The sequence below is a fragment of the Megalobrama amblycephala genome, linkage group LG15 (genome assembly GCF_018812025.1).
Source record: "Megalobrama amblycephala isolate DHTTF-2021 linkage group LG15, ASM1881202v1, whole genome shotgun sequence".
Classification (NCBI taxonomy): Eukaryota; Metazoa; Chordata; class Actinopteri; order Cypriniformes; family Xenocyprididae; genus Megalobrama; species Megalobrama amblycephala.
This window is the reverse complement of record NC_063058.1, coordinates 23,676,104-23,696,088: the sequence shown is the minus strand read 5'-3', so window position 1 is coordinate 23,696,088 and position 19,985 is coordinate 23,676,104. Positions and strand designations below refer to the sequence as shown.

Below are 19,985 nucleotides of genomic sequence, written 5' to 3'. Positions count from 1 at the left end.
ACAGTTGTGTACTCAGAGCTTCATCTCGGCCTGTTTGACATGTTTTAGGGTTGATCCTTTGAAATCTCTTATGACTTAAGATCTTTCTGGATGCAAGAGCAAACATATGGGAAGCATCTGAATGTGTAAACATTTGTCTTTTCTGTTTTCACTGTTTGCTTCACGTCAGAGTACTGCTCGTATTGAAAGATGGGTTTGATCTTGCTGTATTAAAGTAAGTTAATAGCTTTATTAAATTATTAAAAGGTTCCTTAAACAACAGACGTACACTTTAATGGGTATGTGTTGGTATTACATATCTGAAAAATTGAATTTGATATGTATTTAGCATAAAATGTTTAATCATGGATGGGTGTGCAAATATATGTTTAGGTCTAGTTTCAGTTCTGTCTTTTAAAATGTAAACGTTAAAGTAAAATGATGAATGCCAGGCATGTTCAAAGATGTCTTGTATAGGCTTAGAATTGTATACAGTCTAAATTCACTTCAGTTTCACTTTCACAGTTTTGAGCATGTTGCATAGAGGTTTGATGGTAATTTGTTAATGTTAGTTAATGCAGAGGTGTTGAATATGTTTTTATTTAATGTCTGAATATCTTATTGTGTTTGATTAGGGTTAGAACTGAACTTTGCAGGAAGGAAGATCTCCAGGAACAGGATTCGGCATCTATAGTTATTGCATTAGGTATCATGTACTAAAAATTAGAGTTGTTTGCAGCATTTATTCATCAAGGTTAATGTTAATTTATAAATATATTAATGTTCATTGCTAATTTATTTTCTTAAAAATTGGTTTAAAATGAGAAGTAGCATTAGATAATGCATTAAACTAACAAGAAACAACACATTTGTTACAGTATTTATTAATCTTTTTTAATGTTCGACAGCTGTAATTATTTGTTAGTTCATGTTAGCTCAGGTCTGTTAAATAATATTAACAGATACAACTTTTGAATTTAATAATGTACTAGTAAATGTTTAAATTAACATAAGCTGAAAATGTGGTAACAAGTGGAACCTTACTGTAAAGTATTACCAATTAAATTAATAAAATCAATTAAATTAAACGATATTTAAATTTTAAAAATGTAGAAATTAAGGTCACACTTTAGACATGGGTCCAATTCTCACTATTAACTACACTGTAAAAAAATTCCTGTAGAAATTACAGTAACTTACTGGCAGCAGTTTGCCAGTAACTTACTGTAAATTGAACTTACAGTAAAAATACTGTATTAATATTTACAGTACCATTTAACTTGCTGTAAACATATTTACAGTATAGTATTTTTTGCTGTAAAAAATACAATAATTTTAAGGTCTTTTCTCTAGAAATATATTTTAATACAATCAAAAACATATAACTTTACGCTGTAAAATTTCCTGTAATTCATTGTCCACTGTTTCTATTTACTATAAAGCTGTACAAATTGTAAATTACTGTATTTTAACAGGTCTCAGTAAATAATAAAAAGACAATGACAACTGTATAACGTTTATAATTTTGTTTTTAATTGTTCAATTGTAATACTTGAAATAACATTTTAATATTCTTGCAGATTGAACTTTCAGTTTTCTACACAAAATCTGATATTCCCAAGCCTGCAGTAACATTTATACATAAACATTTAATATTACAGCATTTTAAAACAATTAATGAACAAATTCAGTCATAAGAACAATCTTAAAAACTTACAAATTTAAAATAACTCTCCGCAGTGGAATTTGTTTGCTCTTATACACTGAAGCAGTGTTAACGTTAAAGAGATAATTGATTGATGATTGAGTGATGATTGACAATTAGTGGTGACACCTGATGTTAATAAGGAGAATCATTGAAGAAACAACAAGAGAAAAAGAGAGAGACACAACAACTACAACTGACTTCCAGCCATTAAACATTATTACACTTATTATTAACCAGTTTGATTTTATTTCTGTAATACATCAACAAAAGTTCTTATTGAGAATTAACAAATGTTTAGATGTTAATGTTTTAATGAAAGTTTAGTTTGAAGTCACCATGATGGTGAAAAGCATTTCCTTTAGTCGGGCTCTTGACTCTGTTTATTAACATTAATTTATGTCTGGCTGCTCCAACTTTGTGTTTGTAGAGCACATTTATTATGGTCAGAGAAATTATGATCTGGGCTGTGTTTTCCCAAAGTGCTGTGAGCCAAAGTTGATCAAGTTAGGTTTACAATGCTTTGGGAAGCACAGTCATAATGGTTGTGTTTTCTCATTGTGAAATGGCCAGATTCATTGGTGACATCCAGTATTAACTGGTTACATAGATTTTATATTCTTTCTTTATAGTAAATCTTTGTTACTGCTTGAGATCCAGCAGAGCTTTTATAATCTGAAGGGGCTTTTTTTTGAAACACACAGACATCAAGAATCAGCATATGACCCTCAACAATGGTGACAATCAAACAAAGTGCTTCATATTGCAGTGCATGATGGGAGCCACCAATCAAAACTCATCCATGGCTCCCATCATGCATTGCTGAATTAATAAATTATGCAGCTGAATTGTCCTGTAATTTTCGTAGATTGTTCATGTTTGCTTTTATTTTTCTGTTTTGTTGTGACAGTAGCTTGTTTTGTGATGTTCAGAGTTGATGTTTGTCAGTATTTTGTATTTATTTATCGTCACCGTTCTTGAGAATCAGATGCTGATTCTTGATGTCTGTGTTTGTTTAAACACAGAAGCATATGCATAATGTATTTTTCTTAAAAAAAAAAAGTTTCTACTACTGTTGGATCTCAAACTGCAAAATCACAGGACTACAATCATTAATACTAAAGCTACACATCAAGCATTTGGTTAAAGAGTTAGACTCTAATATACATCAGGCCATTGCATGATGATAATATCATCACCAAAACATATTGTGACCAGATCATATTTTCGCTGACCATAACAAATGTGCTTTACAAACACAAAGTTGGAGCAATCAGAGAAAAATTAATAATAAAAGGTAAAGCATCAAGAGCCCAACTAAAGCAAACGCTGACCTCTTTCTCTTTCATGGTGACTTGAAATGAAACATTCCATTAATTAAGACCTTTTTTCTCTCTTTCCTTCAATGATTCTGCTTATTAACATCAGGTGTCACCACTAATTGTCAATCACCACTCAATCATCAATCAATTATCTCATTAACTTTAACACTGCTTCAGTGTTACTTTTTAACACCCGGCAAGATGGACTCAAATGCACACTTTTAGTTAAACCAAAAATACAAATTATGTTAATAAAAAGCACACCTTTGCAGCTGCCCGGTTCTTGCATCGGTGTCTTCCTTTTCTTCTTTCTCCAAGCGGAAAAATAAGCCTCTCTGTGATTGGTCAATTTTCGTGCTCATTTGTTTTTACTGTATTTCAGTTTACAGTAAATGAAAAATACTGTATTTTATTGGCGCCAATGGGATATTTCCCATAATGCAACTTTTAAATACAGTAACATACTGTATAACTGTTTTACAGTAAAATACAGTTCATATTACAGTAAAATACTGTTATTACTGCTTATTAATTAGTAAGGTAGTTGTTACGTTTAGGTATTAGGATATGGTAATGCAAAATAAGGCATTAATAAGTAACTAGATAAAAAATAAAATAAACACTGACAAGAACTATACAAGTTTTAGGGCTGGATAATATGACGATATATATAACATTGATGTAAGTGATCACTCTGATTTAAACCTACCTACACTGTAGTTATATAAAGCGTTCACAGGCAGATTTGTTTTATGTATTCAGGCACATATAAATGTCAGGAAACACTGACAGGAAACACGGCTGTATGTCAATATCCATGGATTAGGTTTCTTTGACACGTTATAAGGAAAATTTTCTAGCCAAACCGTTCTAGCCAAATTCGTAGTTTCCCCTATTAAATCCAGTCATGCAGCAGGTTCTTTTGCCACTCAGTCCAGCTGAGGGAGCGTGTTCTGGCAGGAAAGTCAATGCATACTCTCTATATCCTAGTAATATGCATGCTAATAAGCTTGTAGTTAATAGTGAGAATTGGACCCTAAAGTGTTACCGAAATTAATATTAACAAAGAATGAATGAACATTAATAAGCTGTGAAAGAAATGAATGTTTCATGTTTGCTGATGCTAACTAATGTTAAAGGGGCATGAATTGAGAAATCTAATTTTCCTTGATCTTTTGACATATAAGAGGTCATTGTACTGTAAAAAATATCCTGTAAATGTTATAACTCAAAACCTCCTTGTTAGTCCAAACACAGCTTCTATTGAATCCAAGCGGATAAAACAATCCACTTTGCAGATTTTTGACGTCATAGTGTTTCAAAGAGAGGGTCAAAATTAGCCTATTACTTCTAAATGATGTTTTCTGATATAAAAATCTTGTAACATTATAAGTGGACCTCTGAGAACATTATAAAAAATTTTTAACATTTCTTTAACATGAAGTAATGCCAGTTTTCATTTTCCTAATTCCTTTTTTTTTGGGGAAAAAAAAAAAAATCCAGTATACTTTTTTTGTTGCTATTTATTTTGCTTTATTATAGTCATCATTCATTTCATAAGAAGGAACAGTAAAGAATTACATTTTGCATAAGAAACAAAAATATTGCTAAAGAAAAAACAAAATGTTCAAAATGCCCAGAAAATGCCCTGAGAGATAATAGTTAAAGAAAAAAAAAAGCTCAATAGTGCAATCTTTCACCAAATTATTTTTTTGCAATTTTCAGGAATCACAATTGTAGCAGTAAAGCAGAAACTGAACAGGATTTTTTTTATCCATTGCTATTCTGGTTTTCACACATAATTGGAGTGCATTTGCAGCTGTCTATGTAGGTGTAGTCACGAAAGATCTCACTGCCATCTGGACACTTCAGCGCCACCTTATTAGTGTGGGTTTTCATTTCACGACAGCAAGAACAGCTGTGCTTCATGATGCTCTTTTCCATTGAATACCTATGCAGATTTACAAGAAAAACCTCAGTCAGATTTTTATTAAAAAAGCTGATCTATTTGCAAGTCTATGATAATCAAATCATATCTCATGTTTGGAGACAAACAAGCAGCAAAATGTTTTGCCTAAAGTTCACACTTGAAATTAACATTCATTTAATATGAGTATATAAGTGTGAACTATATTTCACAGGAAATCGTATGTCAGCGTGATCAACTAGGCGTGCATGTGCTCTCACATTGATTCGGTGTCACAGTTGCCACTGCAGGACGTCACTTCTATGGGTTGGACGGGCTTGCATCCATCTACAGTAACATCTGTGGTGTTCTTCTTCACAAGAACACAGTTCTTGAGTATACCTGAGATATTAAGAGTTAATAGGAGATAATTTGAATATTGCATATTTTTCACAGTTAAAATTACTGGACGTTTTACATGAAAAGCAGAACAAATGTCTGTGTGAATCATTCATGAATCTATCTTGTGTAAAATGCTGCATTATACTGAATGTGACCATTTACAATGAACTCTAGTTCTGCTTGTGATTCATAGATAAGGACCATCAGGATATTTTGAACAAGGAAACAATTTCTTACATGTATTGCAACATCCATCTGCATCGAGTTTCAGTGTTCCCTGTTCAGACAAATAGAGAATTGTTTAAACATCAGTGTGACGTTCTTAGTTCTTAGACAGAAATCTCTGATTTCATTTAAAATATCGTCGTTTGAAGTTTCAAAGCTGAACTTAAGTCTTACAGGTTTGGAACAACATAAGGGTGAATAATTGATGACACTTTTTTTAGTTTTTGGGTGAACTAAGCCTTTAAGGGCCATATCTACTAACAGCTTGCGCCAGCGCAAACCCTCTTTTAGCGTTAAAAAACGACTGTCTGTATTTACTAAAGACACGCAGTGTAAAATTAGTGCTGAAAAGGCATGGACTGAGTTGTTTTGCGGCTAACCTTATTGCATATGCTTCTCTGTAGGAGTTTCCCTTTCAGACGCAAAATTTATGGGAGGAAAGTATTGAAATGAATCGCGCAACGTGATTTACTAATGTTTGCGCTAGTCAATTTACTGGTACTTGTGCCATTATTTAACGCCCAAAAGGAGGAGATACCACAGAGAACAGAAATATTTTCCACTTGTATTAATTTCTTTGGAATGCCAGTTATCCGAACATATCATTTGCCAAGCCATGATGGCCTATATATGTGTGCATACGTGTTTGTGATTTCATGTAACAAGTTGCGCCTGTGTCAACCCTCACCTGATGAGAATTAGCCCTGCTTATTTGCGACCTAACACTAATTTTCACTGCTCTTGGTAGATTGCGTTGGTCATTATGTAATTGATTTGACTGCGTCTGTGTTCTTTAATTTGCGCGTCAGCAGTAGATCACGTGCAAAACTTGTCACTCCCATCTGCGCATTTGTGGAATTGCGCTCTCATGCTAATTTGCCCCATTTAGTAAATCTGGCCCTTAGTATAAGAAGGTAGCAACAGATATTGAACCCACGGTCACACAGTCTTCTGGATCGATGTCAGGGCAGCTTTTCATGGTCTTCTCTATCATAAACGTGCCATTGACTTGATAACAGGTCACACTTTCACATTTGTAGCTGTTGCTCTCTCCATCCTACGAAAAAAAAAGATTGGCTACATGAGGATCAAAGAATAGAGCAGATCATTTGTCTGGTGAACTGAAATTGTAAAGGAAAGTTTGACTTTGTACCTTGAGAATATGTGTGTTGTTGTCTGGCGCAGTATAAAAACAGGCATCTTGCTCGCATGTTCCACAGCACTCTCCTGCTTGTTTCACATTCTTATAGCCCTTGGAGTACAAAAACACATTAATAGTTTATTATATTCTTATAATTTACAAGTTTCCAAACAATGACTAGATAAAATGATGGTTCACACACAAAAACTGTCATTATTACCTTAGGGCAAGTTGGACATATTTTATGAACACAACTGACACTGTGCAGTGTAGTGTTTGGGTCTTTATCCATTTGACAGTCACATTCGATACAAAGCTCAGGGGTGATTTTAGCTCCAGGCTAGAAGGAAGAACAGAGAGATTACAAAGTCAAAAAAGTGTGAAAAAGTATCACTATTTCCTTTTTACAGTATTTCCTTTTGCTCCATTTTAAATACCAGGATTTACCAAAATTTACTTTATTAATGTGAACAAATGAACCCAGCGGCTCACCTGGTACTCAGTGTTATTGTACACACAGACATCTTTGGGCACTGAAAATCAGAAAAATCAATTTTTATAAGTCAGTTCAATAATATTTAAGGCTAATCTAGTAGGGTCATTTCAGTTGTGCAGTGCATTTTCATGTCTTCATCATATGGTTAGATAAAATATTAATCTCACAATAATATTATTTAGCATTATCACAGTGAACATAATTACATAATAACATAATTACATTACACTACTACTTTGAGCTGATATTGCCCTTATTACCATGTCCTTTTAACATGCAGAACTGGCAGTTTATCTCATATCCCAAGTTTTTCTTTAGATTGTATTATTGTGGAAATTTAAAACATGGACTCAAAAGTTACTCACAAAAACAACTGTCATTTTTGTATGACAGCAAAATCTGAGTAATTATGTTTAAGATTTAAGACCACAGAAATGTATCTGAGACTTACCACAGGGTGAACAGCAACTGTCTTCAGATTTATTTGCTGCTAACTCAAATCCTACATTACATTTCTTCTGAAGACACACCTCGAGATCACACACTAAATGGGTTGAGAAATTGGGAATCCTTTTAATTGATTTTTGAATGCATTTATGTACGGTTAGTTCACTAATTGTAAATTGTGTGATAAAACAATGCAGACAATGTTCTATTAGCAGAATTATTTTTTAGTAAGTGTTGCAAATTCATTATCTAGATTGTAATGATGCACCATTGAAACATGTTTAATCTTGGCTCACCGCAGATTGGGCAGCAGTTTTCAATGATTCTTTTTTGTTCTGGTCCACAGGGCTTTTCGAGCGGACACCCGACAGGCATAGTTTTAATACCAAAGGTCTCATTGGAGCATGTGTATTCAGAACAGCCCAAGATCCATGTATCCCCAGGCTAAAGAAGAAAAAGCAAGGGAAAAAAAATGGTTAGGAATCATGGTGATTATGAATTGCAAATGCTTTGGACAACATTGTCTTGAAATATTTTTCAAAATATCTTGTTTTGTCTATACATACCAGTCTAGGTAATCCATCAGGACCGATGCAGTCTACATGGAGGAAATAAAAACCAAATCAATGAAAACAGGACATGAAGGTGCATTAATTTAGCAAACAGAGAAAGTAAATGAAGCAACATGTCTTACCGCAGTAAGCCGTACAGTTGTCTGTCATTGAACTAACTTGATATGTGTTATCAGGACAGAAACATCCTTCCATGAATGTTTGATGACAGTCGCTGTTTTGACAGTCTTTCTCCACAAATAAATCATTGTACCTAGTCGTGAGTTAATTAATAGAAGCACATCAGACATGAAGTATTATAATTCCAGCTCTTATTAAGGACTGTTGTTTTGTGGATTTGGAGTATTGTAGAGTGAGATTACCTTGTACTGCAGGTTTTTTCTACTTTAGGCCCACATGCCTTGTAGACTTTGTGACTGGGGCACTTGTAATCTGTTATAGAAACCATGACAATCATATTTCAGGTCCTCTCAAGTACATTATATATTAAAATGTGTACGCAAGATAACCAGCTTTAAAGTACAGTCTAAATGGTTAGGTTCATTCTACTTACCACATGTTTTATTGAGTTCAGCTGCTGTTCTCCATTCCACACAGACACCCTCCTTGCCACATAGCTGAGCATACGCTTCCAAACTGGTACAACCAATAGAGTTCATTCTCATGTGGCACACATCATATTTGCATGCCTCATAATAACTTTCATAAGGAATGACCCCATGGCATTTCTCAAAGATACTGTGAAGAAACAAATACAAAATTCTTAAAGGGACAGTTCACCCCAAAATGCCATCTTTTACTCACCGTGATGTTGTTCCAAACTTGTATGACTTTTGTTTTTTCTAATTTTCCCACAGAATAAAGAAAATTAAACATGTTTGGAACAACTTAAGAGTGAGTAAATAACAGTTTTAATTTTTTGGGTGGTGTATACATTTAAAAGGGAAAACACTTTGTACTAATTGGTGTTACCAAGTGATTAAAATTTTTGGCTTTTCCTTACTCGCCCTTGATGAGCTCACAAATCTTCGGGATGCAGGGTGTCGAAGGTGTAGTTGCATTTGGAGGTGTAGGAGTATTGCATTGTGTGACATTCCAAAGCTGTGCCATGTTTTCACACGATTGATCGATTTGTCCATCAGGACGTGTGCAGTCATTTGTACGGTTGTTGTCACAAACCCCTGAAAATTTTAATTTTAATTATACTGGATATAAATTGGGATATATAGAGATGAAGTAATGGAACAATTCAAAATAAATGTATTTAAAGTTAATTAATTAAAGTTCAGTTACAGTTATTGAAAATCGAATTTATTTCTCGCACTGGTAAACATGAAATGAAACTGACACATATTCTACTTTGTACACATCTCACAGACAGAAAACAAATTTAAGGCTTTATTTGTTGCGACAAGAGATCTCTGATCTGTACTCACCGCACTGTCCCCTTGTATTGCCATGGAAATTGGAGAATGGGAGATTGATCTCAAAGCCTTGATGACTGACCGAAATATCAACATTGATTTCAGTGATGTTCACAACTACTGCCATGCCGGAGGTGGTGATGAAGAATTGGTCATTAATGTAAGTTAGTTGTTTCTCTTCATCATTAACATAGACCTGTGTGAAACAAGGTCTTTCTGAGTTATGACGAAAATTGTTCTCTAGAGTACAGTGTTATTTCGCAATGTGTCATGATTTGATGTGAAATTGAGTACTTTTGTGTTCAATTAATTTGAATTTTTGCTTGTTTTTCAGAAGCCTGTGAATGTTTTGCTGTCATCCCAAGACTTACCTGGACATCTTTAGTGTTGCTTGTCAGCTTGATTTTATAGGATTTGTAGTACACAATCACATACTCTGGGCAGGCAAGATTATTTTTAATATCACAATAATAGTTTTTAACATGGACACTGATATTGTATCTTGGGATGATTTCTTGGAACAAAACATATGTGCAGTTTCCTTGGAAAGCAAAGTATGTTCCATCAAAAGTTTTGTAATGTGGGTCACCCCAGCCACTGCATTTACCTGTCAAACCAAGTTACACCAAATGTAAACATAAGGCAATGGCTAGGACAATTGTTTATTTTTTAGAATAATGAAAATTACTTAAAATAAATATTTCATATTAATGAAATGTCCATGAGCAAGACTTAAACTTACATTCACACTCATACTTGGAGCAGCACCCGTTGTTATAAGACACCTTCTTAGCTTTAATTCCATTTGTACATGTAGGTATGTTTTTATCAGATTTGTCACATGTTAGAGGTATTGATGTGACACTGTTATTTTTGCATGTTTTTTTTTTGCAGTCTTCAATCCAGGACTCCATATGCTGAATGACACAATCAGATTGATGAACAGAGATTAATAAAAAATAAATAAATAAAAAAAATTATAGAATTAATTTCAGGTATTCTTTCTTTTTCTTACCAATTAATACTCCAGTCATCTAACAGTCTAACAATTTTACGTTGTATTACAACAGATATTATCATATCAAATATCCATTGCAGGCTACTGTGTTATTGTTCATTTAGTAGAAATTGTACATGCATTACTGCGAAAGTGTAATTCTACTGTACTCTTATTAAATTACCTTTCTGCTGATATTTGTACAGTCTTTTGGAGGTGGAGGGGTTACACATTTCTGAGACGTTACCACAATACCACAAGTGGAGTTACAGTAGGCAAAGTAGCACCAACCGGCATTATCCGTTATATTATAGATTGTTGACCCTATAATTATAATAAAAGGACGTGCAAGGGAAGTAAACAATAAGAGATATTTAACATAAGTGGAACCTGAATGTAATGTAGGGTCAATGAAATGTACACATGAACAAGGATTAAACAAACTGTAAATTCAGAAAACTGAAAAAATTGAATGATTAATTTTAAAGAAGCACTTACCTGCTGAGAAATCTTTATTTAAATATGTGCAACAGTGTAAAACTTGCGGGCTTGAGTGCTTTGTTGTTGACTCTGTAAGAACAGAGAAAGGACTTGTAGGTGGTGTTCTTGAAGTGGGTGTTGTAACGGTTGTAGGTGTTGTTTTAGTTGATGTAGGTGTTGTCGTAGCAGTTGTAGGTGTTTCAGTTGAAGTAGGTGTTGTCGTAACAGTTCTAGGTGTTGTTTCAGTTGATGTAGGTGTTATTGTAATGGTTGTAGGTGTTGTTTCTGTGGTTGTAGGTGTTGTTACTGTAACAGTTGTAGGTGATGTTTCTGTTGATGTAGGTGTTGTTACTGTAACAGTTGTAGGTGATGTTTCTGTTGATGTAGGTGTTGTTACTGTAACAGTTGTAGGTGATGTTTCTGTTGATGTAGGTGTTGTTACTGTAACAGTTGTAGGTGTTGTTTCTGTTGATGTGGGTGTTGTCGTAATAGTTGTAGGTGTTGTTTCTGTTGATGTAGGTGTTGTTGTTACAGTTGTAGGTGTTGTTTCTGTTGATGTGGGTGTTGTCGTAATAGTTGTAGGTGTTGTTTCTGTTGATGTAGGTGTTGTTACAGTTGTAGGTGTTGTTTCTGTTGATGTAGGTGTTATTGTAATGGTTGTAGGTGTTGTTTCTGTGGTTGTAGGTGTTGTTACTGTAACAGTTGTAGGTGTTGTTTCTGTTGATGTGGGGGTTGTTACTGTAACAGTTGTAGATGATGTTTCTGTTGATGTAGGTGTTATTGTAATGGTTGTAGGTGTTGTTTCTGTGGTTGTAGGTGTTGTTACTGTAACAGTTGTAGGTGATGTTTCTGTTGATGTAGGTGTTGTTACTGTAACAGTTGTAGGTGATGTTTCTGTTGATGTAGGTGTTGTTACTGTAACAGTTGTAGGTGATGTTTCTGTTGATGTAGGTGTTGTTACTGTAACAGTTGTAGGTGTTGTTTCTGTTGATGTGGGTGTTGTCGTAATAGTTGTAGGTGTTGTTTCTGTTGATGTAGGTGTTGTTGTTACAGTTGTAGGTGTTGTTTCTGTTGATGTAGGTGTTGTTACAGTTGTAGGTGTTGTTTCTGTTGATGTAGGTGTTATTGTAATGGTTGTAGGTGTTGTTTCTGTGGTTGTAGGTGTTGTTACTGTAACAGTTGTAGGTGTTGTTTCTGTTGATGTGGGGGTTGTTACTGTAACAGTTGTAGATGATGTTTCTGTTGATGTAGGTGTTGTTACTGTAACAGTTGTAGGTGATGTTTCTGTTGATGTAGGTGTTGTTACTGTAACAGTTGTAGGTGATGTTTCTGTTGATGTAGGTGTTGTTACTGTAACAGTTGTAGGTGTTGTTTCTGTTGATGTGGGTGTTGTCGTAATAGTTGTAGGTGTTGTTTCTGTTGATGTAGGTGTTGTTGTTACAGTTGTAGGTGTTGTTTCTGTTGATGTGGGTGTTGTCGTAATAGTTGTAGGTGTTGTTTCTGTTGATGTAGGTGTTGTTACAGTTGTAGGTGTTGTTTCTGTTGATGTGGGTGTTGTCGTAATAGTTGTAGGTGTTGTTTCTGTTGATGTAGGTGTTGTTACTGTAACAGTTGTAGGTGTTGTTTCTGTTGATGTAGGTGTTGTTGTTACAGTTGTAGGTGTTGTTTCTGTTGATGTGGGTGTTGTCGTAATAGTTGTAGGTGTTGTTTCTGTTGATGTAGGTGTTGTTACAGTTGTAGGTGTTGTTTCTGTTGATGTAGGTGTTATTGTAATGGTTGTAGGTGTTGTTTCTGTGGTTGTAGGTGTTGTTACTGTAACAGTTGTAGGTGTTGTTTCTGTTGATGTGGGGGTTGTTACTGTAACAGTTGTAGGTGATGTTTCTGTTGATGTAGGTGTTGTTACTGTAACAGTTGTAGGTGATGTTTCTGTTGATGTAGGTGTTGTTACTGTAACAGTTGTAGGTGATGTTTCTGTTGATGTAGGTGTTGTTACTGTAACAGTTGTAGGTGTTGTTTCTGTTGATGTGGGTGTTGTCGTAATAGTTGTAGGTGTTGTTTCTGTTGATGTAGGTGTTGTTGTTACAGTTGTAGGTGTTGTTTCTGTTGATGTGGGTGTTGTTACAGTTGTAGGTGTTGTTTCTGTTGATGTGGGTGTTGTCGTAATAGTTGTAGGTGTTGTTTCTGTTGATGTAGGTGTTGTTACTGTAACAGTTGTAGGTGTTGTTTCTGTTGATGTAGGTGTTGTTGTTACAGTTGTAGGTGTTGTTTCTGTTGATGTGGGTGTTGTCGTAATAGTTGTAGGTGTTGTTTCTGTTGATGTGGATGTTGTAATGGTAGTAGTTGTTTCACAGTCGATGTTGCCTTCACAACATTTTACACGGATTTCATAATTATAACAAAGCGGTGGCATGCTATCTGCATTGTCTTCATTTGAACATGACAGTCCAAATGATGTATTGCAATACAGTAATTGACCCAAAACATTCAGGGACTTTTGTGGATAGTTTACTGCCCTACATTCAATCTCTTTAGGACTTTGACAGGTAATCCGTTTTGAATCCCACAACGCATTGATTGATTCGGTTTCGAATCCTTGGGGTTCTGTACTGGGTGTGTTGCTATCAATCCAATCCGACCATATGCAATTATAATGACATGTGGGTGTTGTAATGGTTGTAGGTGTTGTTTCTGTTGATGTGGGTGTTGTTGTAATGGTTGTAGGTGTTGTTTCTGTTGATGTAGGTGTTGTTACTGTAACAGTTGTAGGTGTTGTTTCTGTTGATGTAGGTGTTGTTGTTACAGTTGTAGGTGTTGTTTCTGTTGATGTGGGTGTTGTCGTAATAGTTGTAGGTGTTGTTTCTGTTGATGTAGGTGTTGTTGTTACAGTTGTAGGTGTTGTTTCTGTTGATGTGGGTGTTGTCGTAATAGTTGTAGGTGTTGTTTTGTTGATGTAGGTGTTGTTACTGTAACAGTTGTAGGTGTTGTTTCTGTTGATGTAGGTGTTGTTACAGTTGTAAGTGTTGTTTCTGTTGATGTGGGTGTTGTCGTAATAGTTGTAGGTGTTGTTTCTGTTGATGTAGGTGTTGTTACTGTAACAGTTGTAGGTGTTGTTTCTGTTGATGTAGGTGTTGTTACTGTAACAGTTGTTGGTGTTGTTTCTGTTGATGTAGGTGTTGTTGTTACAGTTGTAGGTGTTGTTTCTGTTGATGTGGGTGTTGTCGTAATAGTTGTAGGTGTTGTTTCTGTTGATGTAGGTGTTGTTACTGTAACAGTTGTAGGTGTTGTTTCTGTTGATGTAGGTGTTGTTACTGTAACAGTTGTAGGTGTTGTTTCTGTTGATGTGGGTGTTGTCGTAATAGTTGTAGGTGTTGTTTCTGTTGATGTGGATGTTGTAATGGTAGTAGTTGTTTCACAGTCGATGTTGCCTTCACAACATTTTACACGGATTTCATAATTATAACAAAGCGGTGGCATGCTATCTGCATTGTCTTCATTTGAACATGACAGTCCAAATGATGTATTGCAATACAGTAGTTGACCCAAAACATTCAGGGACTTTTGTGGATAGTTTACTGCCCTACATTCAATCTCTTTAGGACTTTGACAGGTAATCCTTTTTGAGTCCCACAACGCATTGATTGATTCGGTTTCGAATCCTTGGGGTTCTGTACTGGGTGTGTTGCTATCAATCCAATCTGACCATATGCAATTATAATGACATGTGGGTGTTGTAATGGTTGTAGGTGTTGTTTCTGTTGATGTGGGTGTTGTTACTGTAACAGTTGTAGGTGTTGTTTCTGTTGATGTAGGTGTTGTTGTTACAGTTGTAGGTGTTGTTTCTGTTGATGTGGGTGTTGTCGTAATAGTTGTAGGTGTTGTTTCTGTTGATGTTGTTACTGTAACAGTTGTAGGTGTTGTTTCTGTTGATGTGGGTGTTGTCGTAATAGTTGTAGGTGTTGTTTCTGTTGATGTAGGTGTTGTTACTGTAACAGTTGTAGGTGTTGTTTCTGTTGATGTAGGTGTTACTGTAACAGTTGTTGGTGTTGTTTCTGTTGATGTAGGTGTTGTTACAGTTGTAGGTGTTGTTTCTGTTGACGTGGGTGTTGTCGTAATAGTTGTAGGTGTTGTTTCTGTTGATGTAGGTGTTGTTACTGTAACAGTTGTAGGTGTTGTTTCTGTTGATGTAGGTGTTACTGTAACAGTTGTTGGTGTTGTTTCTGTTGATGTAGGTGTTGTTGTTACAGTTGTAGGTGTTGTTTCTGTTGATGTGGGTGTTGTCGTAATAGTTGTAGGTGTTGTTTCTGTTGATGTAGGTGTTGTTACTGTAACAGTTGTTGGTGTTGTTTCTGTTGATGTAGGTGTTGTTGTTACAGTTGTAGGTGTTGTTTCTGTTGATGTGGGTGTTGTCGTAATAGTTGTAGGTGTTGTTTCTGTTGATGTAGGTGTTGTTACTGTAACAGTTGTAGGTGTTGTTTCTGTTGATGTAGGTGTTGTTGTTACAGTTGTAGGTGTTGTTTCTGTTGATGTGGGTGTTGTCGTAATAGTTGTAGGTGTTGTTTCTGTTGATGTGGATGTTGTAATGGTAGTAGTTGTTTCACAGTCGATGTTGCCTTCACAACATTTTACACGGATTTCATAATTATAACAAAGCGGTGGCATGCTATCTGCATTGTCTTCATTTGAACATGACAGTCCAAATGATGTATTGCAATACAGTAGTTGACCCAAAACATTCAGGGACTTTTGTGGATAGTTTACTGCCCTACATTCAATCTCTTTAGGACTTTGACAGGTAATCCTTTTTGAGTCCCACAACGCATTGATTGATTCGGTTTCGAATCCTTGGGGTTCTGTACTGGGTGTGTTGCTATCAATCCAATCCGACCATATGCAATTATAATGACATGTGGGTGTTGTAATGGTTGTAGGTGTTGTTTCTGTTGATGTGGGTGTTGTTGTAATGGTTGTAGGTGTTGTTTCTGTTGATGTAGGTGTTGTTACTGTAACAGTTGTAGGTGTTGTTTCTGTTGATGTAGGTGTTGTTGTTACAGTTGTAGGTGTTGTTTCTGTTGATGTGGGTGTTGTCGTAATAGTTGTAGGTGTTGTTTCTGTTGATGTAGGTGTTGTTACTGTAACAGTTGTTGGTGTTGTTTCTGTTGATGTAGGTGTTGTTGTTACAGTTGTAGGTGTTGTTTCTGTTGATGTGGGTGTTGTCGTAATAGTTGTAGGTGTTGTTTCTGTTGATGTAGGTGTTGTTACTGTAACAGTTGTAGGTGTTGTTTCTGTTGATGTAGGTGTTGTTACTGTAACAGTTGTTGGTGTTGTTTCTGTTGATGTAGGTGTTGTTGTTACAGTTGTAGGTGTTGTTTCTATTGATGTGGGTGTTGTCGTAATAGTTGTAGGTGTTGTTTCTGTTGATGTAGGTGTTGTTACTGTAACAGTTGTAGGTGTTGTTTCTGTTGATGTAGGTGTTGTTGTTACAGTTGTAGGTGTTGTTTCTGTTGATGTGGGTGTTGTCGTAATAGTTGTAGGTGTTGTTTCTGTTGATGTGGATGTTGTAATGGTAGTAGTTGTTTCACAGTCGATGTTGCCTTCACAACATTTTACACGGATTTCATAATTATAACAAAGCGGTGGCATGCTATCTGCATTGTCTTCATTTGAACATGACAGTCCAAATGATGTATTGCAATACAGTAGTTGACCCAAAACATTCAGGGACTTTTGTGGATAGTTTACTGCCCTACATTCAATCTCTTTAGGACTTTGACAGGTAATCCTTTTTGAATCCCACAACGCATTGATTGATTCGGTTTCGAATCCTTGGGGTTCTGTACTGGGTGTGTTGCTATCAATCCAATCCGACCATATGCAATTATAATGACATGTGGGTGTTGTAATGGTTGTAGGTGTTGTTTCTGTTGATGTGGGTGTTGTTGTAATGGTTGTAGGTGTTGTTTCTGTTGATGTAGGTGTTGTTACTGTAACAGTTGTAGGTGTTGTTTCTGTTGATGTAGGTGTTGTTACTGTAACAGTTGTAGGTGTTGTTTCTGTTGATGTAGGTGTTGTTACTGTAACAGTTGTAGGTGTTGTTTCTGTTGATGTGGGTGTTGTCGTAATAGTTGTAGGTGTTGTTTCTGTTGATGTGGATGTTGTAATGGTAGTAGTTGTTTCACAGTCGATGTTGCCTTCACAACATTTTACACGGATTTCATAATTATAACAAAGCGGTGGCATGCTATCTGCATTGTCTTCATTTGAACATGACAGTCCAAATGATGTATTGCAATACAGTAGTTGACCCAAAACATTCAGGGACTTTTGTGGATAGTTTACTGCCCTACATTCAATCTCTTTAGGACTTTGACAGGTAATCCTTTTTGAGTCCCACAACGCATTGATTGATTCGGTTTCGAATCCTTGGGGTTCTGTACTGGGTGTGTTGCTATCAATCCAATCCGACCATATGCAATTATAATGACATGTGGGTGTTGTAATGGTTGTAGGTGTTGTTTCTGTTGATGTGGGTGTTGTTGTAATGGTTGTAGGTGTTGTTTCTGTTGATGTGGGTGTTGTTGTAATGGTTGTAGGTGTTGTTTCTGTTGATGTAGGTGTTGTTACTGTAACAGTTGTAGGTGTTGTTTCTGTTGATGTGGGTGTTGTTGTAATGGTTGTAGGTGTTGTTTCTGTTGATGTAGGTGTTGTTACTGTAACAGTTGTAGGTGTTGTTTCTGTTGATGTAGGTGTTGTTACTGTAACAGTTGTAGGTGTTGTTTCTGTTGATGTAGGTGTTGTTACTGTAACAGTTGTAGGTGTTGTTTCTGTTGATGTAGGTGTTGTTACTGTAACAGTTGTAGGTGTTGTTTCTGTTGATGTAGGTGTTGTTACTGTAAAAGTTGTAGGTGTTGTTTCTGTTGATGTGGGTGTTGTCGTAATAGTGGTTGATGTTGTTTCTGTTGATGTTGGTGTTGTTGTTTCAGTTGTAGTTGTGAAAGTGAAAGGTGTTGTTGTTGACATGCAGTCAGGATTCACTATTCTTATTATTTCCCCATTTGAATCACACAGAGCAGTGAAACATACACCATTCCCATCTGTGGTGGTGTAAATGACAGATCCAGGTGGAAATAACTTCCCATCATAGAAACAGTCTTTACATCCTACCTCTGTAACACACTTCATGGTTTCCTCCCTGAAATATGGCCTTTCTGAAGGGCACTGAAGAAAACAACCTAAAAGAATAAATAAAAAAACAAAGCATGAATAGACAGAAAAATGAGACTTGGGTCTTAGAAGATGCTTCTAGACACTTTGGTACCTAATGTATGCAGGGCCGGTTCTAGACGTTTGGAGGCCCTAGGCAAAATTTATGTTGGAGGCCTCCGACTCTTCTCCTCTCTTTAATTTTTATGTTGTAATAATTTTACCTTTACTCTCCAAATTAATGTAGAAACAACTTAAACTATGGAGCCCTGCACATGACACTCAAGAAAAAAAAATGTGCGCACAATTTACTATTTCATTCCCTCGATTTACTAAATCATGCGCATGATTTATAAATCAAGGGAACGAAACAGTAAATCGTGCGCACGTTTTAGTAAATCGAGGGAACGAATTAGTAAATCGTGTGCACGATTTAGCCTACTATTTTTTTTCCTGCACGTCATGTCCGTCTCCGTATTAAACAACTTAAAAAAATTTTTATCTGTGGCCTGGCCCTAAATAAATGTATCCATACCTGTTAGGTAGGAAATATATAGTAATTGAAAAAATTTATCAAACACTTTATGCAAATTACACATAAGCCTTATTAAAGCAATTGTCTCTGTTTCCTTTGTTCACTGATGAACATTATGACAGACATAACAGTAACTGGTTTATAAGGCTACAGTCACTTTAAGTGCTGCAGCTGCCGGACATGATGCGGATTTGATGCTCATCTCATTTTCTCACAACTCTTTAAGTTCATTTCAGATGTTATTTAACTCTTTTAAGACTACTCTTCTGAAGATACTCGACAAAACAGGCATAATTCTGTGTGTTATTGTTTGTTCAAGAGTGAAAGGGAACTTGATATTGGTGCACATCTTTCTGTCTTTTCTTTTCTGTGAGTCATGTGTCAAATGCAGTGCACTTTATTAAAAAAGTAATTAGTTATAGTTACTAGTTACTTCTTACAAATAGTAACTGAGTTAATAACTGAGTTACATTATTAGAAAAGTAACTAATTACCAGGGAAAGTAACTATTGTTTTCCTTTTTTTTTCCTTTTCTTTTTTTTTTTTAAATATCAAATAACTTGGATGCCCCCAATATTAAATATGTTAAATAAATGAAATGGACATGAATTTTCTCTGTACTGTTCTATACGTGTTGGTAGCTATTAAGGAAAACGTATTTAGTTTAATATTTATGTTTAAATAGGCCTAATGTTATTTTAAAATTTAATCTATTTGATTATGAAAAGTGAACAGCATGAGTAAGATGCATCATAAGATGCGCAATATGTCGGGAGACATGGAGTGGGTCAGACATGATTTTGACCACTTTTATTAAGTTTTGTTTTGTAGAAAGCCTTTCTTTAAAATGAATTTCGTTTTATATAAATTGTATCTTAATTTTAATCAATGTTTCATCAACCAATTGCCTGGATTTAATAAATAAGAAGCAAATTTAGCAGACAATATAATCATGAGGCGTGGGCGCGATCACTTGCACGTGAACTGTCTTATAGGCTAAATGAACCAAAACTCAGTGTCTGCTTGCCTCACAGACATGAGAAATATATCTATAGAAAGCTTGAAATGTCTACTTTTAAACTAAATAATTCAAAATGAAAAGAAATAGGCTCTCTGATGATCATCCGAATGAAATGTGCATTCTCTCTCTAGGC

General features: G+C 35.5%; 1 protein-coding gene and 2 long non-coding RNA genes across 4 annotated transcripts in view; 2 read left to right on the top strand and 1 right to left on the bottom strand.

The window, feature by feature from the left end:
- Positions 1 to 4,514: 4,514 nt before the first annotated feature.
- The window catches only part of LOC125246875 (mucin-2-like), a 35,896-nt gene continuing 20,425 nt past the window's right edge, over positions 4,515 to 19,985 (bottom strand). Inside the window, exons 28-47 of one of the 2 annotated variants that reach the window (XM_048157964.1) lie at positions 17,242 to 18,325; positions 11,115 to 13,963; positions 10,801 to 10,940; positions 10,362 to 10,536; positions 9,991 to 10,226; positions 9,632 to 9,815; positions 9,199 to 9,376; positions 8,749 to 8,933; positions 8,558 to 8,627; positions 8,318 to 8,448; positions 8,190 to 8,221; positions 7,920 to 8,067; positions 7,628 to 7,720; positions 7,173 to 7,213; positions 6,901 to 7,020; positions 6,693 to 6,791; positions 6,477 to 6,596; positions 5,552 to 5,591; positions 5,194 to 5,314; positions 4,515 to 4,957 (exon numbers count right to left, since the gene is read on the bottom strand). In XM_048157964.1, the coding sequence (XP_048013921.1) occupies positions 4,777 to 4,957; positions 5,194 to 5,314; positions 5,552 to 5,591; positions 6,477 to 6,596; positions 6,693 to 6,791; positions 6,901 to 7,020; positions 7,173 to 7,213; positions 7,628 to 7,720; positions 7,920 to 8,067; positions 8,190 to 8,221; positions 8,318 to 8,448; positions 8,558 to 8,627; positions 8,749 to 8,933; positions 9,199 to 9,376; positions 9,632 to 9,815; positions 9,991 to 10,226; positions 10,362 to 10,536; positions 10,801 to 10,940; positions 11,115 to 13,963; positions 17,242 to 18,325 (6,227 nt within the window). In that variant the 3' untranslated portion in view covers positions 4,515 to 4,776. The remainder of the gene's footprint in view (positions 4,958 to 5,193; positions 5,315 to 5,551; positions 5,592 to 6,476; positions 6,597 to 6,692; positions 6,792 to 6,900; positions 7,021 to 7,172; positions 7,214 to 7,627; positions 7,721 to 7,919; positions 8,068 to 8,189; positions 8,222 to 8,317; positions 8,449 to 8,557; positions 8,628 to 8,748; positions 8,934 to 9,198; positions 9,377 to 9,631; positions 9,816 to 9,990; positions 10,227 to 10,361; positions 10,537 to 10,800; positions 10,941 to 11,114; positions 13,964 to 17,241; positions 18,326 to 19,985) is intronic. The other variant, XM_048157965.1, reaches the window with a different exon arrangement.
- Positions 13,904 to 14,549, top strand: LOC125246885. Its single transcript, XR_007179985.1, has 3 exons — positions 13,904 to 13,946; positions 14,267 to 14,287; positions 14,420 to 14,549. It is a non-coding gene; the product is annotated as an uncharacterized LOC125246885 (long non-coding RNA).
- Positions 16,158 to 16,716, top strand: LOC125246884. Its single transcript, XR_007179984.1, has 3 exons — positions 16,158 to 16,216; positions 16,262 to 16,369; positions 16,586 to 16,716. It is a non-coding gene; the product is annotated as an uncharacterized LOC125246884 (long non-coding RNA).